General features: G+C 38.9%; 1 protein-coding gene across 2 annotated transcripts in view; it reads left to right on the top strand.

The window, feature by feature from the left end:
- Positions 1-22,778: 22,778 nt before the first annotated feature.
- MINPP1 (multiple inositol-polyphosphate phosphatase 1) overlaps positions 22,779-27,955 on the top strand; it is a 47,619-nt gene continuing 42,442 nt past the window's right edge. For both annotated transcript variants that reach the window (XM_032137479.2, XM_032137492.2), the window contains exons 1-2: positions 22,779-23,438; positions 26,210-26,407. In XM_032137479.2, coding sequence (XP_031993370.1) covers positions 22,802-23,438; positions 26,210-26,407 — 835 coding nt within the window. In that variant the 5' untranslated portion in view covers positions 22,779-22,801. The remainder of the gene's footprint in view (positions 23,439-26,209; positions 26,408-27,955) is intronic.

Raw genomic sequence — 27,955 nt, 5'->3', positions numbered from 1 at the left:
GATTCAAGAAAAGACATTAAAAAAATTCTTTGAAAGAGATAATTAAAAATCTGAATTCTGCCTGGATAGTTGATGATATTAAAGAGGTATTATTCATTCTTAGGTGTAATAATGACATTGTGGTTATGTTATAAAAAGGAGTCATTTCAGAAACAGACTGAAATATTTACAAATAAAATCATATGTTGTCTGGGACTTACTTCAGAATAATGTGTGAGTGTAGGGAATGGGCAGGGTTGCAATAGGGACAGGATTGGCCATGGGTTGATGGTTACTGAGGCTGAGCAATGGCATGTGAGGTTTTATTATTTTATTGTTTACTTTCATCTATTTTCAAAAAGTTAAAAAAATCAGCCCTCCCTTTGCTGAAAAAAGAAAAAAAGAAAAGAAAAACTACAGGTTTTGTCCCTGCCTCCTGGAGCTTTCAGTTTTAGAGAGAAAGCAACACCTACTGAGAAACTAAAAGATTATATGTGTTGTAAAATGAGAGTTCAGGGTGACATTGCAATTGAGCAAGCTATCTTGAGGTAGAGAGAGAAGGTAGTCAAAGATTTCGTTGACAGTTTAGTTAAAACTAAAATTGATAGCGCCACTGTACTCCAGTCTGTCACAGACTGAGATATTATCTCTTAAAAAAAAAAAAAAATGGCCAGGCTCACTTTGGGAGGCCGAGGCAGGTGGATCACTTGAGGCCAGGAGTTCAAGATCAGCCTGACCAGCAGAATGAAACTCCATCTCTACTAAAAATAGAAAAAATTAGATGGGCGTGGCGGCACACACTTGTAATCCCAACTATTCGGGAGGCTGAGGCACGAGAATCATTTGAATCTGGGAGGTGGTTGTTGCAGTGAGCCGAGATCGTACCACTGCACTCTAGTCTGGGCGGCAGAGGGAGAATCTGTCTCAAAAAAAAAAAAAAAAAAAAGCCTACAAACTAAAATTGAGAGATGGGTGGACTTGTGGGAGAGAGAAGATAGGGGCATATGCCAAGCAGAAAGCAGCATGTTCAAACGTCTGAAGTGTATGTACATGTATGTAGTTTACAACCTATATAAGTCAAAATTGGATGTAAAGTTTAAAAGTCAGCTGAATATTTTGTTTACATATGTCATAGCGTTTATCTGAAGCTGAGAAGAGTATATCCACATTGTTCTTTGCCATGTCATCTCCAATTACATGCAAGTAAATTCAGCAAGAATTGTTCTCTGTATGAGGGACGTAAAGTTGAATAACTCATGGTCACTTAAGAACCTTATAGTCCAATGGTAGAGACAGATATATTTGTCTATACCTTAGCAAAGTAAAACATGAAAAGATCTGTACTAATGGAATGAGCTGGATACTGTGGGTGTATTTAGGAGGAGTGGTTAGTTATGCCTTATTAGAACAACAAAAGGCTCAGAGAGGAGCATACCACTAGAGCTGGGTTTTAAAAGTTAAGTAGGACTTGATTAGGTAGAGAAGGGGAAAGAGAGGGCATTCTAAGCAGAAGGAACAACGTGAGCACAGACTCAGACTCAAAAGTACATATTGTATCCAAGGACCTGCAGGTAAATGATGTGGTTAGAACATAGGCTTAAAATACAATTAAAAATGGGCTGGCGCAGTGGCTCACGCCTGTAATCCCAGAACTTTCGGAGGCCGAGGTGGGCAGATCACAAGGTCAGGAGTTCGAGATCAGCCTGGCCAACACGGTGGCCAACATTGTGAAACCCTGTCTCTACTAAAAATACAAAAATTAGCCGGGCATGGTGGCACGTGCCTGTAGTCCCAGCTACTCAGGAGGCTGAGGCAGGGGAATCGCTTGAACCTGGGAGGCGGAGGTTGAGTGAGCCGAGATCGCACCACTGCACTCCAGCCTGGGCAACAGAGCGAGACTTCGTCTAAAAAAAAAAAAAAAAAAAATACATAAGTAAATACAATTTAAAACATCTGTTCAGTGCTGTGATAAGATGTCATTTGCATGTTTATATTTTTCTTTTTTTTTTTTTTTTTGAGACAGAGTCTTGCTCTGTCGCCCAGGCTGGAGTGCAGTGGCATGATCTCGGCTCACTGCAAGCTCCGCCTCCTGGGTTCACGCCATTCTCCTGCCTCAGGCTCCCGAGTAGCTGGGACTACAGGCGCCCACCACCATGCCCAGCTAATTTTTTTGTATTTTTTTTAGTAGAGACGGGGTTTCACCGCGTTAGCCAGGATGGTCTCCATCTCCTGAACTCGTGATCCGCCCACCTCGGCCTCCCAAAGTTCTGCGATTACAGGCGTGAGCCACCGCGCCCGGCCATGTTTATATTTTCCAAATGCTTCGCAAAGAAATAAATGCTTCCTGGTTTCCATCACAGGCATTTCAGGAAAGGAATTGTCTAACTGGATGACTACAGATAATACAAAGCAGTGAATAAAAATAGAAGGCAGTTCAGAATATGTTTCAGCTCTCTATTCGCTAAGAAATTGATGACAGGTACAACTGAGTTAACATCAAATCATCCAACCAAGCTTTTCATAAGTGAATTCAGCCATCTTCATGGTGCCTGGGCTTCCTTGCCGGCTCCTGTCTTCCTGTTCACCTCTGGATTTGGTAGTTCCTTTAGACTTGGTCCTGATCCTTTTTCTCTTCTCATGTTACTTTTTTTTCCATGGCTTTGAATATATACTTATGACTCCATATTTAGCGCCAACTCAAACCTCTCTTCTCAACCTCAGATCCAAATACCCAAATGCTTTCAAGGCATTCTTACTTAAATGCCGCACAAATGTAAGATGTCTACAGTTGTACTTGTTCTTTTCCATCAATCCTGCCTCACCTCCAGTCTTCCACATCTTAATGATGCCACCTTCTACTCGGATATTCAAGCCAGAACCTGGATATTATCCCTGACTCCATCTCCCTCATGTTACACGTTCAAACTCTCACTGAGACCATTTGGTTCTACCTAAAATGTTGTCTTGAATCTCTCCATTTCTGCCTTCTTTATTGCTGCCACCCTAGTATAAACTACCATCCTCTGTTGCAACAACTTTCCAAATGGTCATCTACCTTCCACTATTGCCTATGACAATGCATTCTCTACCTTAGAAGATGAAGATTGGGTAATTCCCCTGATTAGAATCCTTTAGTGACTTCCCTCTACTCTTTGATCAAATGCAAAATCCTAACTAAGGCTAGCAGCTTCCTGAAATATCTCCCCCTATCTCTCCATCATTTCAAATCATTTGTTGCCTGTGTTATTGTCCTATTGGTTTTCAGGTTCTTAAATGTGTCCAGAACCAGCTCACAACCTTCATGCTTGTTTTTTTGTCTTTCCAGAAAGTTATTTTCCCCTGTCTCTTGGATGGTTCTCTCTTTTTAGGGGAAGCTTTTGCTGGGACTTAGAAAGTAAAAATCTGTTCCATCACTCATCAGGCTGGATTAATAAACATTGATAAAACTAGCTGCAAAGTTTACGGGAAACTAGTTATCCCAAGGACATGCGATAAAGCTTCATAATAACCCCATTCTTTGAGTGATTACTGTTTTCTTACTTGCTAAGAAACTTTGTTCTTTAAAATTATATGCTATTAGAAAAGAAACTTTGTCATTTGAAATTATATTATTATAACATAAAACATCATAGTGTCTTGGAGACTCTAAAACACTTTGAGACAGAGAATCAGCCTCCATTTCCATTCCAGCCACAGAGCTTAAGAAAAGGGCTTCTGGACACGATAATCCATATCTGTCTTAACTTTCTAGTTTTCAAGAAAGCAGAACCGTGGATCCTGCCCAGACCTGATGTTGACTCCTGATTTGCTTTGAGTTCATCAAAAGCCACTTAAATGGTTTCATTTAAATCTCACCCAAACTCTACTCTTCCCCTAAATCCTATAATGATTATCTTTTCCTTGTTTGGTGAGTGAGATGCCTCACAGTTCTGTGTGTGATCTCCCTCACTGCAATGAATCTATAAATATGACTTTGTCAGACTCTAAGTTGTTTCCTTGCGCTTGTAGACTGATTGAGGTAGGACATGTGACTCTTCTTCAAAAAGCCTTCTCTAAAGTTCCCATGACAAAATAGGTCCTCCTAATTCGTTGTATCATCAGCACCTTCTACTTTTCTCTCATAGTATGTTATATCCTTCAAGACCCCAAAGCAATTCGATACTTTAGTCAAAATATTTGGTTAAAAATATTAATCAGTTATATCTGCTCCGCTTTGTCGGTAATTGGGTAAAGTTGAAAACAATCTAAATGTCCAATACTTAAAGTTTGAAGCAGGTTAAATATTCCTTACCTCCCATACTACATCTCATGATGTTTGCATGGTGCATAAAAGTTTTGTGAGCCTGTAGTAATTTGAAAGATTAATTTTTGACCAATTTGCAAAAGTTTTTAAGCAAGTTGAAGAACCTTGACAAACAAGCAAAGCAGGCCTGATTAACTGAATTAGAAAGAAAAAAACCTGAAATGGTAAAAAAAAATTTATTTAACACATTCTTTTTATTGTTTAGTTTCTTATGTGTATTTTTATGTATTTATTATGGTATTAAAGCAAGGAATATCTTATGACAGGAAAGCAAAAACAATACAAAGGACACAATAATTCCACCTATCTACAAGTAGTAGAATTTAACATCTTTCTTTCCTCAACACATTATCTCCCTCTGAACACAATAATTTTTTTTATTTTTTTATTTTACTTTTTATTTTATTTCATTTTATTTTTTTTGAGACAGAGTCTCGCTCTGTTGCCCAGGCTGGAGTGCAGTGGCGCCATCTCAGCTCACTGCAAGCTCCACCTCCCGGATTCATGCCATTCTCCTGCCTCAGCCTCCCAAGTAGCTGGGACTGCAGGCGCCTGCCACCACGCCTGGCTGGTTTTTTGTATTTTTAGTAGAGACGAGGTTTCACCGTGTTAGCCAGGATGGTCTCGATCTCCTGACCTCGTGATCTGTGCACCTCAGCCTCCCAAAGTGCTGGGATTACGGCATGAGCCACCGTGCCCAGCCCAACCATTTTTTATTTTAAACAGCCTTGTCATTGAAGCTTTAATATTATTAGTTTCCAAGCTCCAAAACCTGAGGGAGGAAAGGGAAGGCTGAAGTCTCAAGAAAGAGCGAAGTAGTGAGATGACTGAAATGCAACTTCCTACCTCACTATGTTTGTCTTGGGTTAATTCTAAGGCCTAAAAACTACCAAGTATCCACTCAGTAAATAGCTGTTGAATAAATGAATGAACAGATGTCTCAACAAGCAAAATCGGTTTAATATGTCTATTTAGTGTTCAATTTCTCATAAGGATGTTATTTCCATGTTTAGGATAAAAACTCAAAATAGAATTTTCAGCTCCTTACATTAGCTAAGGTGGGTGTACATTTGTCTCCTGCCTGGTACTTTTCCTTTCCGACAAGTTTCTAGTCTGCTGTATTACACTATCTAAAACAGCCACTCTGAACTGACTAGCACCTTATCACTTTAGACTTTCCTCACCTGCTCTGGCCTGGCACATCTAATATTTTGTTTAATCCTAAGTACTCCAGTTATTGCTCATGTCAAGAACAGATACATTATCACTGGAATTCGGTCTGAGGGAAGAAACTCCACTGAAGCCATCAGTCTAAACATTAAGAATCAAGGAAGGCCTTTATTTATTTCTTTTTCAAATACCAGCCTTCCTTCATCTGCACCCCAAATCATCAAATGTTTTTATCGACTCTCTGTAAAAATTTTGAATTTCTTAAAAAACTGAAACAGAGATGATAAATACAAGTAGCCAGTTTTAAGTACCACTGCTTCTTACTTCAAAGAATTTCCTCTAGATCTGCTATTGTTTGCAAAATACATAGCGGTGGCTCACGCCTGTAATCCCAGCACTTTGGGAGGCCTAGGTGGGCGGATCACGAGGTCAGGAGGTCGAAGCCATCTTGGCTAACACAGTGAAACCCCGTCTCTACTAAAAATACAAAATATTAGCTGGGCATGGTGGCATGTGCCTGTAGTCCCAGCTACTCGGGCAGCTGAGGCAGGAGAATCGCTTGAACCTGGGAGGCAAAGGTTGCAGTGAGCCAAGATCACGCCACTTCACTGCAGCCTGGGCAACAGAGTGAGACTCCATCTCAAAAAATAAATAAATAAAATAAATATATATAAAACATATATTAAATATTCCAGTTACAAAAATAACAATTACCAAAAACTCTAACAAAGAATATCTGTGCCTAATATACAATGTGGCAATGTTCATTATGAAGTTTTAATACAGAGAACATTTTTTCAGAATTTTTAAGAGAAGAAATTTTTCTTTTAAGAATACCTAAGCCTTATGAACATCTGATGTTCAAATACCCAGCAATGGCTGGTCGTCTTTTGCTTACCTAAACTCCATCTGAACAATGGCAAAGCTCTACTGAACCAACCAACATAAGGAATTGCACATCCCAACATTTCTTTCCATCTTTGTTCTTTTCTGTCAGACTTTCACTCTTTTGCTGATAGTAAGTACCCTTAATCTATTAAAAGAAATACAAAAATCACTTCTGACTTGCCTATTCTCTTTCATTACATGCATATTTACATCACCACTGTATGACAAATTATTTCACCTCATAGACCCTGTTTTCTCATCTGTAAAAGTGGTTAATGGTACTTACCTAAAAGGCTGTAAGATGTTTTTTAATAAAGTATGTAAAGCCTTCAGTGCAATACCTTGTATTTGGCAAGTGCATTGTAAATGGGAGTATTATCTACATCAACATCTTCATCAAGGTTACAATACTGCTCTGACTCATTCCTGATTAAGGTCATGCATTACTTAACAAACAAGGATATAGTCTGAAAAATTCATCATGAGGTGATTTCATCGTTGTGCAAACATCATACAGTGCACTTACACAAACATAGATGGTATAGTCTACAACACATCTAGGCTATATATGGCATTGTCTATTGTTCCTAGGCTGCAAACCTGGACAGCCTGTTATTGTACTGAATACTGTAAGCAATTGTAACATAATGGTCAGTATTTGTGTACCTAAATGTAGAAAAGGTACAGTAAAAGTAAACTATAGAAGATATAAAGTGGTACACTTAGGCCAGGCACAGTGGCTCATGCCTGTAATCCCAGCACTTTGGGAGGCAGAGGTGGGAGGATCTCTTGAGCCCAGGAGTTCAAGACCAGCCTGGGCAACATGGCGAAACCTTGTCTCTAACAAAAACAAAAACAAAAAATACAAAAATTAGCTGGGTGTGGTGGTGTGTGCCTGTGGTCCCAGCTATTTAGGAAGCTGAGGTGCAAGGATTACTTGAGCCCAGGAGGTGGAGACTACAGTGAGCTTTTTTCTTTTTCTTTTTCGTTTTCTTTTCTTTCTTTTTTTTTTTTTTTAAGACAGAGTCTCACTCTGTTGTTCAGGCTGGAGTGCAGTGGCACGATCTTGGCTCACTGCAACCTCCACCTCCCAGGTTCAAGCAGTTCTCATGCCTCAGCCTCTCGAGCAGCTTAGGACACAAGAGTGCACCACCATGCCTGGCTAATTTTTGCATTTTTAATAGAGACGGAGTTTCACCATGTGGGCCAAACTGGTCTCAAACTCCTAGCCTCAAGTGATCTGCCTGCTTCAGCCTCCGTAAGTGCTGGGATTACAGGTATGAGCCACTGCACACAGCCTATAAGCTTTCTTCTATTTAAAAATTTTTTATTTATTGATTTTTTACTTTCAAACTTTTTTGTTTAAAAATGAAGACACAGCCAGGTGCTATGGTGCAAGCCTATAATCCTGGCTACTCAGAAGGCTGGGGTGGGAGTACTGTCCAAGGCCGGGAGTTCGAGGCTGCAGTGCAATATGATTGCACCGGTGAACAGCCACTGCACTCCAGTGTGGGCCAACATAGTGAGGCCTAGTCTCAAAAACAAAAACAAAAAACAAAAAGACATAAACACACATTACACATGAGACTAGGCCTACACAGGGCCAGGGTCTTCAATATCACTGTCTTTCACCTCCTTATCTTCTCCCATTGGAAGGTCTTCAGGAGCAGTAACATGCATGGAGCTGCCATCGCCTATGGTAACTATGCCTTCTCTGGAATACCTCCTGAAGGACTGTTTTGCAGTTAACTTTTTTTAAGTATAAAAAAGGCACTCTAAAATAATAAGACAAGTATAATATAGCAAGTACATAAACCAGTAATGCAGTCATTTATTATCATTATCAAGTACCATGTACTGTACATATTGTATGTACTATACTATCATAGGACTGGCAGCACAGTAGGTTTGTTTACACCAGCATCATCACAAATAAGTCAGTAATGCGTTGTACCATGATCAGCTCTGACGTATCTGGGCAATAAAAATTTTTCAGCTCCACTGTAATCTTAAGGAACTACCACTATATATGAAGTTTGTCATTGACCAAAAGATCATTATGTGGTGTGTGACTGTAATATAAAAATAGTTATTGTGATAAAATTATTTTAAGGGAGGGAGACAATGGGTTTGGAAGTAAAATTAGTCATTTTGTTAGTTTTTTATTGCTGCTGTAACAGATTATGACAAACTTAAACATTAAAATAACACAGATGGGCCAGGAGCTGTGGCTCTCCCACTTATAAGCCCAGCACTTTGGGAGGCTGAGGCAGGAGGATTGCTTGAGCCCAGGAGTTGGAGACCAGGGTGGGCAACATAATGAGACCCCATCTCTACAAAAAATAAAAAACAAAATTAGCCAGGCGTGGTGGCACATGTCTGTAGCTCCACCTACTCAGGAGGCTGAGGCAGGAGGATCATTTGAGCCTGGGAAGGTGAGGCTATAGTGAGCCCAGATCATGCCACTGCACTCTAGCCTGAGCAACAGAGCAAGACCCTGTCCCTAAAAAAATAAAAGTAAAAAAACCAACACAGATGTATTATTGCATAGATGTGGAGATCAGAAGTTTCAAATGGGTTGGCAACGCTGCTTTCCTTCTGGAGGCTCTAGGAGGAGAATCCATTTCCCTGTCTGTCTCAGCTTCTAGAGGCTGCCCACATTCCTTGGATCTAGCCCCCACATCACTCTGACCTCCACTTCACACATCACCTTCTCTCCCTTTGTCTCACATTTCCTTTTTTATAAAGATCCCTGTGATTACATTGGGGACATCAGATAACCCAGGATAATCTCCCAATTTCAAGATCCTTAACTTAATCACATTTGCAAATTCCCTTTTGCCATATAATGTAACAGTGATAGGTTCTGAGGATTTGCATATGGAAATAATGGAGGCCATTATTTAGTTTAACACAGTCACACACACACAAAAAAGAAACTGGGGCATTTAACCTTCTAGAAACTGAATTGAAATTTCTCCATAATCAATAGAAAACTTTCTATTTTCTCATGTTCCACACTAGAGAAACTTTGCTTTTCTTTGGTGACACCAGTTGATAAAAATAAAGCTATTTCTGATTCAATATGTTGCTTTCCCCTTTGGTTATCAGTATTTTAACTGAATCATTGACTACAGTTTTATGGCAAATGTGAATTCTGGGTTGAACAAACTAAATTGAGATGCAAATAACAGTTTGTAACATTGATCCTGTGGGTGAATTATTTCATAGTCCCAACAAATGTACTTATGTTTACTAACTTGCAATACAAGGTCTTTTTAAAAGTAATTAATTTATTTTTATTTTTATTTTTTTAGAGACAAGGTCTCATTCTGTCTTGCAGGCTGTTGTACAGTGGCATGATTATAGCTCACTGTAGCCTCGAAATTCTGGGCTGAAGTGATCCTCCTGCCTCAGCCTCCAAAGTAGCTGAGACTACAGGTATGTGTCACCACACCCAGCTAAATTTTATATATTTTTTCTAGAGACAAGGGTATGTGGCCCAGGTATTTGACCCTCCAAATCTAATGTTGAAACTGGATACCCAATGTTGGAGGTGGGGCCTAATGGAAGGTATTTGGGTCATGGGGCAGATCCCTCATGAATAGATTAATGTCCTCTCTGGGTTGCAGGTGAGTGAGTTTTTTGTCTCTTAGTTCCTGTGAGAGCTAGGTTTTATGGGACTTTTTTTTTTTTCGGCTGGTCTCAAACTCTTGGGCTGAAGAGATCCTCCCACCTCAGCCTCCCAAGGTGTTGAGATTACAAGCATGAGCCACCTCACCTGGCCAAGAGCTAGTTGTTAAAAGAGCCTAGCACTACCCCCCTCTTTCTTGTTTCCTCTCTCACCATGTGATCTCCATACACACTGGCTTGCCTTCCCTTTCTGACATGAGCAGAAGCAGCCTGAGGCCCTCACCAGATGTGGATGCCAGTGCCATGCTTCTTGTACAGTCTGCAGAATCATAAGCCAAATACAACTCTTTTCTTTATAAATTACCCAGCCTCGGGTATTCCTTTATAGCAACACAAACAGACAAAGACATATGCAATTTGCAATTTTAATCATTTTTAACTGTACAATTTGGTGGTATTAATTATATTTACAATGTTGTGCAACCGTTACCACCATCTATTACCAAAACCCTTCTGTCACCCCAAATAGAAACTGCACTTATTCAGCAAAAACTCCCACTTTCCTCTCCTTCCAGCCTCTGGTAACCTTTAATCTACCTCCTGTCTCTATGAATTTGCCTATTGTAAATATTTCACATAATGGTGTCATACACTATCCTTTTGTGTCTAGCTTATTTCACTTAGCATAATGTTTTCAAGGTTCATCCATCTTATAGCACGTATCAGTACTCCATTCTTCTTTTCTATGGCTGAATAATATTCCATTGTATGTATATACTGCATCTTGTTTATCCATTTATCTTTTTGTTTGTTTGTTTGTTTTTTAAAGACAGGGTTTTACCATGTTGGCCAGGCTAGTCTCGAACTCCTGAACTCAGGTGATCCGCCTACCTTGGCCTTGCAGAGTACTTGGGATTATAGGCGTGAGCCATCGTGCCTGGCCTATCTGTTTATCTTTTGATAGACATTTTGGTTGTTTCTACCTTTTGTCTATTGTGAATAATGCTGCTATGAACATTAGTGTACAAGTCACTGTTTAAGTTGTCTTGTTGTTTTCAATTCTTTTGGGTATTGTATTAGGCCATTCTTGCATTGCTATAAAGAAATACCTGAGACTGGGTAAGTTCCAAAGAATAAAGGGTTTAATTGGCTCAGAGTTCTGCAGGCTGTACAGGAAGCATAGCAGCCACTGCTTCCGGGGAGGCTTCAGGAAGCTTCCAATCATGATGGAAGGCAAAGTGGGAGCAGGCATGTCACATGGCAAAATCCAGAGCAAGAGAGGAAGTGGGGAGGTGCTGCACACTTTTAAACAATCAGATCTTGTGAGAACTCACAATCTTGATGACAGCTAGAAATGGTGTTAAGCCATTCATGAGAAACCACTCCCATGATCCAATCACCTCCCACCAGGCCCCAACTCAAACACTGAGGATTAATTACATTTCAACATGAGATTTGCATAGGGACAAACACTCAAACTATATCAGGTATATACTTAAGAGTAGAATTACTGGGTGATAATTCTGTTTTACATTTTGAGGAATTGCCAAACTATCTTCCTCATCAGTTAAACCATTTACATTCCCACCAGCAATGTACTAGGTTTCCAATTTCTCCACAAGTTCAACAACACTAGTTATTTTTTCTTCTAATTATAGCCATTCTAGTAGGTACAAAGTGGTATCTCATTGTGGTTTTAGCATCTTTTGAGTTGCTTATTGACCATTTACATGTCTTTTTTTTAGAGAAGTGTCTAAGTCTTTTGTCCATTAAAAAAATTGAGTTATTTATCTTTTATTTGTTGAGTTGTAGGATTCTTTATGCATTCAATTCTTTTGAGTATTGTATTAGGCCATTCTTGCATTGCTATAAAGAAATACCTGAGTATATTAGTCTTTTGTTAGATATATGATTTGCAAATATTTTCTCCAATTTTTTGTGTTACCTTTTCACTCTCTTTATAGTGTCACTTGATACACAATTTTGATGAAGTCCAATTTATCAGTTGTTTCATCACTTGTACTTTTGATGTTATATTTAAGAAACCATTGTCAAACCCAAGGTCCTGAAGATTTTTCAATATGTTTTCCTCTAAGAGTTTTATAGCATTTAATATTTAAGTGTTTTATAGCTTTAAATTTAGGTCTTTGATCCATTTTGAGTTGATTTTTGTACATTGTGTAAAAGTATAGGTCCAACTTCATTCTTCTGCTTGTGGATATCTAGTTTCCCCAACACCCTTTGTTGAAGAGATTGTCCTTTTCCCCATTGAGTGGTCCTGGAACTCTTGCTGAAAATTAATTACCCATAGATGTGAGTGTTAGTTCTGGCCTCTCGATTCTATTCCATTGGTCTATATTGTCTATCTCTGTGCCAAGTCCATGCTATTTCAATTACTATAGCTATGTAGTAAATTTTAATATCAGAAAATGTGAGTCCTACAACTTTGTTCCTCTTCAGATTATTTTGGCTATTTTGGGTTCCTCGAAATTTTATATGAATTTTAGAATAGGTTTTTCCATTTCTGCCAAAAGCGCTGTTGGGATTTTAATAGCGTGATTACATTGACTCTACATATCATTTTGAGTAACGTTGTCATTTTAACAATATTAAGTCTTCCAACTTATGAACACAGGATCTCTTCCCATTTATTTAAGTCTACTTTAATTTCTTTCCAGAATGCTTTGTAGTTTTCAGTGTACAAGTCTTCTGCCTTCTTGGTTAAATTGATTTCTAAATATTTAATTCTTTTGGGTACTACTGTAAATAAAAAATTCTTAATTTCCTTTTCAGATTTTTTACTGTTAGTGTATAGAAACACGACTGATTTTTGTGTGTTGATTTTGTATTCTGAAGCTTTGCTAAATTTGTTTATTAGCTTTAAGAGGCTATTTTTTGTATTCTTTAGGACTTTCTACACTCATATCACTTGCAAATAGAGATAGTTTTACTTCTTCCTTTCTAATTTGGATTTATTTTATTTCTTTTCCTTGCCTAATGGGTCTGGCTAGAACTGCCAATACTATGTTGAATAGAAGTGGCAAACACAGGCATCCATGGCTTCTGATTTTAGTGGAAAAGCTTGAAATTTTTCCCCATTGAGAATGATGTTAGTCTTGAGTTTTTAATATGTGGTCTTTATCATGTTGAGACAGTTCATTTCTATTCCTGGTTTGTTGAACATTTCTATCATAAAGGAGGAATGGATTTTCTCAAATGTTCTTCTACATCAATTGAGATGATCATGAGTTTTTCACTTCTTCATTCTATTACTTGGTGTATTACATTGACTGATTTTCATATGTTAAACCACTCTTACATTTCTGGGATAAATCTCAGTTGGTCATGGTGTAAAATTCTTTTAAGGGCTGCTGAATTTAATTTCCTAGCATTTTGTTGGGGATTTTTGTATCTATAATGCATTCATAGGGGACACTTGGCTATAGTTTTCTTGTATTGTCTGTCTAGCTTTGGTATCAGGGTAATGTTGGCTTCATAGAATGACTCAGAAAGGGTTCTGTTTCTCAACTTTTTGGGGGGAGTTCGAGAAGGATCAGTGTTAATTCGTTTCTAAACGTTTGGTAGAATTCACCAGCGAAGTCATCAGTTCCTGGGCTTTTCTTTGTTAGGAGAGTTTTGGTTGCTGATTCAACCAAAATTGAATATCATTACTTTTTATAGATCTATTCAGATTTATTCTTTCTTCTGGAGTCAATTTTGTTGGTTTGTGTGTTTCTAGGAATTCGTCTATTTCATCTAGGTTATCCAATTTTTTGACATATAGCTATTATACGAATTCTCTTACAATCCTTTTTATTCCCACAAATCAGTAGTAGTGTCTTTTGTTTCTGATTTTAGTAGTTGAGTATTCTTTTTCCTTAATCTAGTTAAAGCTTTGTCAACTTTGTTGATCTCTTCAAAGAACTAATTTTTTGTTTCATTGACTCTATTGTTTTTCTATTCTCTATTTCATTTATTTTTGCTCTAATCCTTATTATTTCCTTCCTCTTTATGGCTTCAAACTCAATTGAACATAAAGTATTAAGAAATTTGACTTTTTTCTCAAATGTCTAAAATGTAATAATAAATATGTCTAGAGTCATCAAAGAGCAGCCTGTTTGTCAGATTTACTATTTAATCCATGTAAACAGCTTTCATATAATTCATGATAGAATATTACTATGTGCTTTGGAAGACACTGAGGAAAGACAAAAGGTCATTGGGCAGAACCACCCTAGATTGAACGTTAAGGCCATCTTCTAGTTTGCAGGACTTGTGGTAGACAGACAGAATAATATCCTGGACCTCTTGGGTGTATACAGGACAAACTGAAATAAACTCTCATTTTTAGATCATAATGTCATCATGAAACATATCAATTCAGTCTATTTCTGAAGAAAACAAGCACAATGATAAAGTTTGAATGTTTGTCTCCTCCAAATCTCATGTTGACATGTGATCCCCAATGTTGGAGGTGGGGCCCACTGGGAGGTGTTTTTGTTATGGGGGCAGATCCCTCATGAATGGCTTGGTGCTGTCTTCATGGGATTAAGTTCTCACTCCTACTTCCCATGAGATCTTATTGTTAAAAAGAATCTGATACCTTCCTCCCCTCTCTTGCTCTCTTCCTCCCTGATCATGTGACACACGGGTTCCCCTTTGCCTTCTACCATGATGGAGGCTTCCTGAGGCCCTCAACAGAAGCAGATGCTGGCACCATGCTTCTTGTACAGCCTGCAGAATTGTGTGAGCCAAATAAACCTCTTTTCCTTATATATTACCCAGCCTCAGGTATTTGTTTATAGCAATGAAAAGAGACTAAGACACATGATGAAGACCCTTTGATATCCTATAAATATCGATTTCTCTCCCTGAGAGAAGAGCATGAATCTAAGTGATGCCATTACCGTAATGTGAATTCCACAACTCTTCTCAAAGATGTGGCCCATATGTTCCTAATAATGGCTTTCTAAGAATCTGTTCTGAAGGGGTACCTTCTCTCTGATTTTCATTTGCATTTCCTGCTTAGCTTACACACTTCACCTTGCCTACCCACCTGTCCTGACCCCAGTAACCTCCATCATCAGACACCTCATCTTACCTACCTACTTCCTACTTTTCCCAGTGCTTCCCATGCTTCATAAACCATGATCATGAGCTAGAGACACAAGGTCATAGCTAAGGAGATGGGATCAGAAAATCACATTTTCTATTATTCTCAATACGTAACCTCAACAAAATCAAGAAAAGCATGAAAGGACATCCTAAGGGGTCAGGTGAGGTTCCAGTGGGGTTAATCGGTCAATAGTTTCTTTATGCCAATTAGGATTTCTGCAGAAAACAATGAAACACTGGTTTAAACAGTAAAAATATTTTAATTCCTTACAGAAGCCCATGGAAGATACACTCCAGGTTTAATTCATCAGCTCAATAGCATCATCAACGACTTAGGTTCTTTCCACTTTCTGCTTGTCATCTCACTGTTTTGGCTTTATTTTCAAGCTAGCTCCTCCCTGGTTGCAAGATAATTGCAGCAGGTTTAGTTATCATATTCGGACATGCTAACGCCCAGGGTAGTGATCCCTTCCTTGCATTTCTCTCATTTTAAGAACAAAGCGTTTAAAAAATTATACTTAAAATTATTGGCATCTCTGTCAATTGAAAGATGTCAATCTCTTTCATTTTTCCTAATCACTAATAACATCTACTAAAAACAAAATGTCTGTGTAAAATAATTTATTCAAATAAAATTAAAGTTGTTGAGTGAGCTCGGCTTTTTAGGAGTGGGAAAGGAGGGGTGCATAGATTAGTGGAAGATGAGAAGCTAATGGGGCTCAAGTCCAGCAAGAGCAGAAGTTTGGAGCCAGGACTTCCTGGCTTCTCAGGGTTTTTTTTAACTTCCTTACCTGAAATGATTTGTGCTATATAACTTGTCCTGGCTAAACTTTCTTAATCTCAGCTGTTTCATTTAATCAATAACAACTACTGCGCCACCTTCATAATATCAATTTTCAGCATTTCATTTACTGAATATCATTTCCTTTCCTTCCAGACTATTTTACTGTGTCAAATTCAATATTCCTTTGACTCAATAGGATCTCCAATCCAGTGACCCCATTATTTGTTTATTTCTTAGGACAAGAAAAACAAACTTTCCCAGAAACTCCCCAGTAGACTGCTCCTCATATCTCATTGGCTAGAACTGAGTTGCGTGCCTTTTCCTAAAACAAAACCAGCAAGAAAGATAGTTACCAAGATTGGTTTAGACCAAATCAGGATTTTCTCCTGAGGAGAGGATAAAGTGAGCTTCCTGGGAGGCAAATATTTACACATTCCAAAGATTCCAAAGAAAAAAAGAGAATAAATACTGGGTCATTAACTAATAGTAAGTGCTACAGTATTACAGGTAAAATTTATCCTTTTAGCCTTAGCAACAAGTGACACCTTCTGAAGCCATTATTCATTTGTCAGGAATAGAGCAAGTATCAGGAAAAGAAACACTGAAATAACTCTGTTTCCATTTATTGCATTCTAGCACTGGTTCTACCAAGTATTTGTCGGATGACTTAAAGCATTTAGCCTCTCTGTCTTGATTGCCACATCCACAATATGAGATAAATATTATTCTGCATACTTCCTGGGAGAGCTGGGAAGATAAAATGAGAGAGATCATTATACCACATAAAGCAAAGCAATAACACTTACATATTTTAGCTTCCCACACTGCCTATCTGTCCTATTTTCATTTATTCATTTATACTTTTCAACAAACAGTTGCTAGTAGTTTGCTTAATGTAAGACATGGGATGAATATTTTCATGACGGGTCCTGCATCTAAGTTTTCATTTAGCAGTACCTGCCTTATCTCTTGTACCGAATCAGATTAGACAGCATAGGAAGTAAGAATGAAAAGGTAAGGTGGGATAATAAGGAATGTTGTTTGTAGAAACATAATGGTTGCTTCAATTTGAGTGTAAACTGTCCTTTTTACTGAAGCAATTGCAACCAAGCGTGTGAGTTCACAGGTGCCTACATTGCTTTTTTGGCTTAGGTATTGTTTGGGTTTTAATACTGACTGATATATAATACAGACAAAGCAACTCAATCAAAGAAAGATGGGTCTACATACAACAAAACTGAACAAAATCTGAAAGAAGAGTGATTCATACATGGGCTATTGAGACAACATGAAATGGACATTAATCGACTAAGTAAAAAACAGATTTCTTGAAGAATTAATAAAGAACTTTTATTTTGGAAGTTCTCTATTGTTTAAAATTAGCCAGATGTGGTGGCCTGCACCTATAGTCCCAGCTACTCAGGAGGCTGAGGTGGAAGGATCACTTGAGCCCAAGAGGCAGAGGTTGCAGTGAGCTGAGACTGCCGCTGCACTACAGACAGCCTCCTGCGTGACAGAGCCAGACCCTGTCTCAAAAGGTGGGGGGGAAGAAAGTTCTCTATTATTTGAAATAATAAGGAAACATTAAAGGCTCTAAAGTCAGCTAACCAATAGTCCTAAAGATAGAATGGCTCAAAAAGATTGTCCAATTTTGGAAAACTAACATTTCAAAAAGTTGTTTCATTTTTTATGAATCCTAAGATTTCCATAGCCTAGAAAATTAACATTTCAGAAAAATGTTAGTTTTATTTTACCATCTTATTTTAAGATGGTAAAACACAATTGCTATCACTTATGCCTGTTCTGGAAAAATATAGAGAAGAAGAGAGTGTTTGGTTTTTTTAACCAGGATTTGGAAAGCCATTATTTATCTCTGTGATAGAATTAACAATATGTTTTGGATGGAGGATAATTCTGGGGGAAATTATATTTCTGAACAACAATGTTGGTTTGTGCAGGAAAATAATCATAGAACAGGACTAGAAAGTGTATAGCTACAGTTTCCCTCTTTTAAATGGGAATAGCCAAACATATAAAGAATATTGACAGGCTGGGTGCAGTGGCTCACGCCTGTAATCCCAGCACTTTGGGAGGCCGAGGTGGGCAGATCACGAGGTCAGGAGATCGAGACCATCATAGCTAACACGGTGAAACCCCGTCTCTACTAAAAAATACAAAAAATTAGCCGGGCGTGGTGGTGGGCACCTGTAGTCCCAGCTACTCGGGAGGCTGAGGCAGGAAAATGGCGTGAATCCGGGAGGCAGAGCTTGCAGTGAGCTGAGATCGCACCACTGCACTCCAGCCTGGGTGACAGAGCGAGAGACTCTGTCTCAAAAAAAAAAAAAAAAAAAGAGTATTGATAATTTAAACCTACTACAATTTTGCATCTAGTTTCTCAAGTAGTTCTGTGGATTTAGAACCAACATTTGCTGGGGGGAAAGAATTACCAACATCAAAGTCCCAGGATGTGTCAGGGCACCTGAAGAGAAGTTTTGTCACTGTAAAATAACTCTCCTGGAAGAGCATGATAGAGACTGTAAACAGCAGGTTACTTCAATGGTTATGTGTGGTTCAGTGAAGTTCTCTACATTAATTGAAGCACAACTCAAGCAATTCAATGTAGCTCTAATATGCTGGAGAACAATCTAGCAGTTAGCTATCAGTGATGGTGTGGTTCCTTTTAAGCAAAGGTAGCTTGTAGTCTTCAGACTTGTGACCTGTGCAGCCTCCACATTCAAGTGAGGTTAAAGGGACTGCTGTTGGAACGCCCTATCTGTACACATGGACCCCTCTTCTGTTGGCTTCCACTGCAACAAAAAGCAAATAAACACTAAATCAACATCTGGCAATTGTTAAAAGAGGAATGATGCAACAGCAGGGCAGAAAGATAAGAAAGCTCAAACTTTCTTGGCATAGGCACAAAGTTCGTTGCTTAATGTAGTTATAATAAATATCTATGAAAAACTATTTGTCAGTTTATTTGATTAAGAGAGACGTGATAATAAGAAACTCTTTAATTCTGCTTAATAAAAGCAACTGATATTTATTTGGGGGCAGGAACTATATAAAGTCTTTATATAAGCTGTTTCGTTTAATCCTCTCAACAGTCTCATGGCTAGGTGTTATTATCCCCACTTTACAATGAAAAAGAATGGTGGCAAAATAATTTAATTTTTTTAATATTTCACAGGTAATAAGAGATGAAGCTGGAATCTGAAAACCAGAAAGTCTAACTTCTGAGACCATGTTCTTAGTATTGTATATGCTTACATAGAGAGACTTGCTGTTTCCCTACAGAATTTAGCTGTTTCCTTTCCTTTGTTGTTTCATCCCCAGAAAACTATCTTAGTAACCTCTTTAAAAGTAAAGTAGATGGCTGTAACTTAAAATACTATATATGACTCCATGTAATCTTTTTTTTTTCTTTTTGAGACGGAGTTTTGCTCTTATTGCCCAGGCTGGAGTGCAATGGCATGATCTCAGCTTACTGCAACCTCCATCTCCCAAGTTCAAGCAATCCTCCTGCCTCAGCCTCCCAAGTAGCTGGTATTTCAGGCATCCACCACCACACCCAGCTAATTTTTTTGTATTTTTAGTAGAGATGGGGTTTCAACATGTTGGCCAGGCTGGTCTCGAACTCCTGACCTCAGGTGATCCACGCACCTCAGCTTCCCAAAGTGCTGAGATTACAGGCATGAGCCACCGCGCCTGGCTGACACCATGCAATCTTAAAAGCTGAATGACTATTTTTGAAGTCCTATGGATAATCTGGCAAAAATAATTGAGCTTATCCTTTAATATAGTGGATTGATTAGAAATGAAGTTCTACTCAAGACCCATTAATGTAGGACCATCAAGTTAAACTTTTTTTCTTTTCCACTCTGAAAAAACACAACAGATAATGTTTGCTTCTAAATAAAATTGCAGAACCACTAGCAATTCATTCTCAGTTGGATCTCCAGAGCTGACCATACAAACTTCTACTTGTTTCTCCCATTCCTCTTAGTTGTCAATCCTTTCCCATTACTTTCCCATTTCTCTCAGTTGCAAACCCAAACCATTTTCACATTTCAAGACTTAATTCCTATCCCCCCATCTTTCAAACTTGTCTCCTATGTTACTGTGGAAACTGAGGCCATCAGGCTTGATTTCTATGAACTCCCTCCTGCCAGATCTACAAATTTATCCCCATGTTCACCCATTCTTCTAACATTCTCTTAGAAGATAAGGTCTCATCTCCTTCTGGCCCAAATCAAATTCTCTACCTGTGTTTTTGGTTCCATCCTCTCCCATCTCTGCAAGGACCTTAAACCATTAATTTTCCTTTCTGCCTCTTGTATTGTGTTAGATTTGTCAAATATATTGCTCCCATACCCACAATTTCTTATGAGGGGAGGCGATTTTCCCATGATCTCTGCAAAGGAATAGCCATGTTTCGCACTATGCAAACTTCTCTGTACTACATGATTGGACCAAGTGGGCACCTATGTCAAAGGGCATCCAATTTACAGAGTGCCCAGATAATTCAGACATGGTCTGGCATGAAATGATGAGCACGGCCTGTGACCTTTTTAAATTTTTTCAAAGGCTGCTTAGTGCTCTAAGAATAAGATATCCATTTTAAGTGAGATGAGTGGATTTTTATTATTAGAAAAGTTATGAAATGATCTTTGATGCATGTGTTGCCTGGGAAAGTCATTCACTTTAATGTTTAGTGGGAGTAAGTGTAATCCATGTAATTGCTAGAAAGCTAGGCATCTTAGCACAGGAATAATAACACTGAACATTAGTAATAATAAAAATATTTATAGCGGCCTATTATATGGATTTTAAATACATCATCTCTGATTGTCATGATAATCCCATGATATAGGTTCTAATATGACCAATTTTCAGATAAAAAAAAAAACTCAGGCCCAGAGAACTTGGGTCACTCAATTAATAAGCGGCAGAGCTAATTAGAGTCTGGGTCCAAAGCTTAAGTACTCTTTGTCTTCTTTATACTATATTTGGCTTTTTCCTAGCCAAAAACATGGAGGCATTCCTTACTTTTACTTTATCATTGTTATCTTGGCATAAGATCAAAATAATTAGGAGCTGATATACCTAAGTGTATAAAACAGGATAAAATTAATTGATGAGGAATTAGGATAAGGAAAATAAAATCAAACTAGGGGTAAATTTCATGTATAAAAATGTGTACTGTGCCATACATTTTCTAAGTAGAGTCTCTAAAGATTGCTTCATAAGGAAGAAGTGAATAATAACTTTGGGAACACTTGGTAACCCCTAGGACTCAAAAGATTGGGTGTGAGAAGTTATCATTAATAAGCATATTAGGCAAAATATAGTGAGATGAACCTGGCACAAATGCTCGCTGAATGCACTTAGAAATATTATCAGGCGACTCAGCCTATAGAGCATACGGGTTAGAATGTCTATTTTAAGAAGGAGCGAATATTTACTAAATGCTAATTTGAGCAAAGTTCTACAAAAATATCACTGACCATGAATATTCAGGCATTGACATGCTACAAAATAGCATATCAAAAAGAACATCTGTTGCCCTAAAGATGGTTTCCTGCACAGAACGTCTCCAAATTTTCAGCATTCATAGGCTGGCCCCGTTTCTTCTTGGTTAACATTTAGAGGCACGCCTAAACTTAGAGGCACACCTCTCTAAACCAAGGAGACACTTAAAGAGAAAAGGAGTAAAGATGGTGATGGGCTTACAAAGAGCAATGAAATGGTGTCTTTGAAGGAAAAGCTAACTTACGAAAACGGGGTCCCAATTTCCTTAAATCTGGATCACCGTACGACTTCTGTAATACTTGTTATTTCCCCAGCTGGCATATAAACTGGAGTTCAAGTGGGAAAAAACAAGGTATTGTTCAGATTTATGATTTTTGGGGTCAAAGATTCTGAGCAATAACCTATTTAAAAACCCTGCTGCTGATTTGAGTATGTAAGTACATGAGAGGAACGTATGAGGAACGTATGGATCTGGAGTGGTGGTAAATACAGAGCATGTTTGCTTCGCAAAGCAGATTAGCTCATACTTAATAATAGAGTAAATCTGTTGGGCCATGACCCAATGCACCCAAATTCTCTAGATTGCTATGTCTTTACTCGCTAAGCCTTCGGGAACAGGCAGCACAGAACTTTTAGGGTGCTGTCTCACTGATGTCCGCGTTAGCTCTGGTAGTCCAGGTCAAGATTATACCAAAGATTCAGGACTTAAATTCCTGCAGAATGTAAGCCCCTTTCCAAGTTCTCTGCTTTACTGTATCCTGTTTATTTTCAAACTCGAATGGAAAAAAATAAAACAAAACAAAACAAAACAAAAACCTTGGGCTTCAAGAGGCATCCTGCCGCAAGGCCCAGCGATGTGAATTTTCAACAACCGTCTCAGGCAGATTTCATGCTGATGGTTCACGCACTATACTTTGAAAAGCACAGTATCACAGAGTAGGGATGGTGATGTAAGAGTCATCTGTAAAAGCTGTGCTGTTTTGCCAGCCTGGGAGGCTAAGGCTTAGTCTGGGCGACTAAGGTTTAGTCCGGGCTTTATTCACACCCAAAACAACTAAAAAAGCGGAGGAGTCTTTGAGTCAATCCCTGAAGCTCCGGCTAAGAGGAAACTCGCCCACGCTCCAGGGCAGCCACGCCGGCTCCACCTCAGTCACGGCTGTCTCAAGCTTCTCGGGGTTTTCCGCCGGCTCCACCCGAGCCACAAGTCTACAGGGCTCCTCGGAGCTTTCCGCCGGGACGCAAGACCCACCGCCAGGGGCTGGTACCTCCTCGAGGACAGCGAAGCGCATCCCGAGGGCCGCCGGCCGGAAGCGCCCTCCAGACCCGCCCCCTGCCCTCCGGAGCCGGAAGCTGGGCATCGGCAGCCGGCTCGGCGCCCTCCACTGACCGCCCCGACAATGCTCCGCGCGCCCCGCTGCCTCTCCCGGACCTCCGTAGCGCCTGCCGCGGCCCTGGCTGCGGCGCTGCTTTCGTCGCTTGCGCGCTGCTCTCATCTAGAGCCGAGGGACCCGGTGGCCTCGTCGCTCAGCCCCTATTTCGGCACCAAGACTCGCTACGAGGATGTCAACCCCGTGCTGTTGTCGGGTCCCGAAGCTCCTTGGCGGGACCCTGAGCTGCTGGAGGGGACCTGCACCCCGGTGCAGCTGGTCGCCCTCATTCGCCACGGCACCCGCTACCCCACGGCCAAACAGATCCGCAAGCTGAGGCAGCTGCATGGGTTGCTGCAGGCCCGCAGGTCCAGGGATGGCGGGGCCGGTAGTACCGGCAGCCGCGACCTGCGTGCAGCGCTGGCCGACTGGCCTTTGTGGTACGCGGACTGGATGGACGGGCAACTAGTAGAGAAGGGACGGCAGGATATGCGACAGCTGGCGCTGCGTCTGGCCTCGCTCTTCCCGGCCCTTTTCAGCCGTGAGAACTGCGGCCGCCTGCGGTTCATCACCAGTTCCAAGCACCGCTGCATGGATAGCAGCGCCGCCTTCCTACAGGGGCTATGGCAGCACTACCACCCTGGCTTGCCGCCGCCCGACGTCGCAGGTGACCCCCCGGGTGGCCCGTGTGCTGTCCCGGTCCTCCCACCCGCCTTGGATCCTCTCCCGCCTCCCCCAGACCCTGGGCTTTTCCGATGCCCCCAGTTGTCTTTCCTCTTTTCCCAAGCCATCATCCCTCGGGCTACGTCCTCCCTGTCGAGGGATATTACAGACTTGGCTATCTCTTTTTCCCCTTACACGTATGTTCATTTATTAATTCATCAGGTGTAAATTCAGCACCTTGTACATGCTGCCTGCTTTAGTAGAGTTGGGGATCCAACAGGAAAGGGGACAGACGAGGTCTCCCGCAATTTTTGCGCTCCCGTTCCCAAACTGAATTGCCCCAACCCATCCCTTCCCCCTTCCCTGGCGTCTAGTTTCACAATTGGGCGCACGTTTTAAAAAAGAGAATCTAGAATTTTCTTCCTCGGGCTATGCTTCCGATACTAGTTTTTCCTTATTTCTTTTTTTTTGTTTTAAACTCATCATCTTTTTCAGATGACAGTTTTAGACATACACCCTGTTTTAGGAACCTGATCTCAAGCTTTTGTGCCCTTTTTTCTTCTGTTTTGTTCGTGTTTTTACTGTATCATTCCCATCATTGTAGCTGTGGTCCGTGGTCACAAGCAGTAACAACTCATTTATTCCATTAATGACACTTTTTCGAAATTTGAGAAATTATCTAGTAAGACCCCGTTATTTCACAGGTGAAGAACCCAAGCCCAAGATTATGCCTTCTTAATTGTCATTCTCTAAGGTCTAGAATCCAAGTCTTCTGTTTTCCTAGGATGGTTCTTTTTCTCTTAGAAAATGTTGTAATAGTTACAAATAATAATGATAGCATACACCTCATGCCTATTGTATGACAGGTGTGCCTCACATTTATTTTACAAAATCCTTACAACCACAGTCTGGAGTTGATAGTATTTTCCCCTTATCTCAAAGATGAGGAAATTGATACACAAACACATTAAATAATTTGCCCATTTTCATACAGCTAGCTGTGGACCCAGGAAATCTGATTCAGAGCTTGTTCTCTTAGCCATTATGCTATACTCCTTCCATTTGTCCAATAACATACCTAATAAGAATAAAAACATGTAACATTTTTGTACCACAGAGATGAGCAGGCATTAATAGTTTCTTGATCACTTTTAAGGCCAGAATTGAAGTGAGGATTATTGTTTAGCTTCAATGCCCAAGTGAAAAATTAGAAGTAGGCTGGTTTGTAATTTCTTCTGTAGCTGTTGAACAGTGAAACCATCTGTAAGGGATTTCTCCACTGATTCTGTGTCATGTTATTGTGGGTAATTCAGTTAGCTGACTTGTGTCTAATTATTTGTTGAATTGTGTTTTTTTAAAAATATATACTTTTTCCATTAACATGAGTGAAAATTCTTCATAAATCTGTTAAATTAACAGAATGTTGAAAGCAGAACATATTTTAATATAACGCAATATCTATAGCGACTTCCTGGAACAAGTGAATTTTTGTTCTCAGATGGCATTGCGAAGACTAGCATTTGACTCTCAGTACAGAGCCAGGGATGAAAATACTACAGTTCAGAATAAGCCCACTCCTGACCGTTTTCAGTGTCAGATAGTAAACCCTTTGCCTAGCCACTTTATTATTCTCTATAGACAATAGTTTTGCCTATTATGTACATCTGGTCTTTTGAGGGAGTCTGCTGAATTAGATTTGTAGTTTTGTATAAACAGAGCAATGCCTTTGTTTTTGTTTAAAGACTAGCAATAATTAGATAGTAACAAGGATAAAATACCTAGATGCACTTGGGAAATTATATTTTAGCAGCCACAGATAAAAGGTGACAAAGTTTGCTTATTTTCCTAGTCAAGATATTTTCTTAAGAATTGCAATCCAATTGACAAAGTGGGCAGAATTATCCATTTCAAGAGACACTTAAACATACATATTGATTTTTTTTTGCATACACATCCAAAGCCCAGATAAAACTATATTCAATTTTGTCACATTTTATATACGAAAATGATATACTTGGTGTTCTTTTCATGGTAAATTGTTGGAGAAATGATTGAAAAATGTGTGTTTTGAGTATGACTGAAAAAAACGTAAAGGGCACACCAGTAGTTGAAGCATGATTATGAATGCTTCTCCAATACATATTTGTTGCCAAATTGGGGACATAATGTAATTTATTAAATTTTAAATAGAAAGTTATCTGGGGCTTCAGTTAAAAGATAAACCAAGTCACAGGCCCAGCACAGTGAAGCACAGGAGACCCAAAACATCAGTGCGTTTTGTGCTGCTGTCAGTAGTTTTTGTCCAAAGCAGAATCTTTGTAACGTAACACAGAGTTGGGAAGGTTAATTGAGAAAATAAAATACTCTGTTTAGACTTTGGCTTAGAGTGAAAAAATAGATTCCATATGTTGAATTCTCTCTCACCTTGTAAGTAGAAACTTTGCTGATTTTTAGTTTGCTTTCTAAAGTTTTCCATGCCTGACAGAAACAGTACTTATTAATGTATGATGCAGTTTCATTGCGTAGCATCTCTACAACACATTTAATCTTCAGTCTCTATTTCTTTAGCCTTTTCTAGCTATTCTCATGCATTACAGCCATTATAAATGGGGAATAATTTTACCCTATGAGGTTCCTCATCAATATGTGCTTATTTCAGCTGTGCGGATTAGTAAGATGTTAATGTTCCATTTTCACACTTAACATTTTCAATAATTTGAAACTGTCATTTATGTCAGTGATTTATAAATATATATAAATTTTTTTCTCTTTCAGATATGGAGTTTGGACCTCCAACAGTTAATGATAAACTAATGAGATTTTTTGATCACTGTGAGAAGTTTTTAACTGAAGTAGAAAAAAATGCTACAGCTCTTTATCACGTGGAAGCCTTCAAAACTGGACCAGAAATGCAGAACATTTTAAAAAAAGTTGCAGCTACTTTGCAAGTGCCAGTAAATGATTTAAATGCAGGTAATATGTCTGTTGTCTTTTATTTGAACTTACAGTTTAAATAATTTTGAACTGTGAAAATGAAAACATAAGGAAACAATCTTTTTTAAAGGCCCATAATTGATTTACATTAAGAAAATAATATGTTCTGGGTCAAAAAAATTGTATACATTGTGCTTACTATTTACCGTTTTTAGATTCATATTCTTCTTTGAGTGTTATTTAAATTAATGTACAAGATTCTAGTTATATTCTGGAGTTTTTTTGAGGGCAGAGTAATATAAAGCCTCAAATGTAGGCATTATTTTTAAAACAAATTATGTTTTCTGAATTTCCCCCTCATTAAGTGATACAAATGGAAAAATCATATAAATTCTTTAGCTTTTGAAGCAGTTCAAAAGTACCTGCTAATGTGTAAGAGGGATAAGTTTTAGAAAGTGAAAAGCAAAGTACTATGATGTTTTTTGAGTTATATGTAGCAATGCTGAGAAGATGAGCAGTCATGTCTATCATAAGTTATTGCAGTCGATGGGCTGACTATGCAACTTACCATCCAAACTGGTGGGACACTTTCGAAAGTGAAAGGGAACGCTATTAATAATTTTGCCAGGAAAGCAGGTGGAAAACCAGGGCACATGGTCACCTAGCAACGAGAGATTAAGAAAGTAAGATTTTTTTTCTGTTTTGTAGGAATTTATATTCCATAGGGTAGATGTTGACAAAGATACATGCAAAGATTGTAGATTACATTATACTCTGAATTAATTTCCAAAAGACTGGAAGTAGATGTTGGGGAAAAAATAGATTAGAATTTATCAGTCACAGGGCCTGGATGCTATATAAGGATCAAAAAGAAGATACCTAGACTAGCATTTGAAATTGAATTTTTTCTCTCTCTCCAAACTGGCAGTACATTGGCATCGCCTGTGGAGCTTCAAAAATTATTTACTTTATTGGGAAATAATTCAAATATTAAGATAACAAAAAAGGCTAATGTAGTGAACATCCCTATACCCACAACTTGGTTTTACTAAATTTTAACTTCGTGTTTCAGTTACTTGCCTTAAATAAATTGAGGTCTACTGGTCCCGTTCCTAGATCCCATTCTTCTTCCTTTCTCACCAGTGGTAATTGTTGTCATGAATTGAGCATTTATATTATCCCATGCCAGTTTTTATACATAAATGGGATATTGTTTTGCAGATTTTAAAACTTTTAAGAGTAGTATCAAAGTTTATACCAGTCCAAAATTCTATTTTTATGCAACTTTTTGTTTTTGATGTAATGTTTGTAATTCTAGTCCTACATTTTAAATGTATGTATTTCATTCTATATCTATACTAATATCTAGCCATTATTCTGTTAGTAGGCAGTTAGGCTGTTGAAAAAGATTTTTTAAAACTATGTTTAGTCTCTGAATGGGCAAGAATTATGTATTTTACTGATGAAGTCACTGACAGCAACTTTTTGGAAGCAATATTAAGTATAGTGGTTAAAATAATGGACTCTGGAATTGGACTATTTGCATTTGAATCTTGACTCTACTGTCCTATTGAATAACTGTGATTT

This window comes from Hylobates moloch, unplaced genomic scaffold, assembly GCF_009828535.3.
Source record: "Hylobates moloch isolate HMO894 unplaced genomic scaffold, HMol_V3 SCAFFOLD_3, whole genome shotgun sequence".
Lineage (NCBI taxonomy): Eukaryota > Metazoa > Chordata > Mammalia > Primates > Hylobatidae > Hylobates > Hylobates moloch.
The sequence above is the reverse complement of the archived record's forward strand: the minus strand, read 5'-3'. Positions and strand labels throughout refer to the sequence as shown.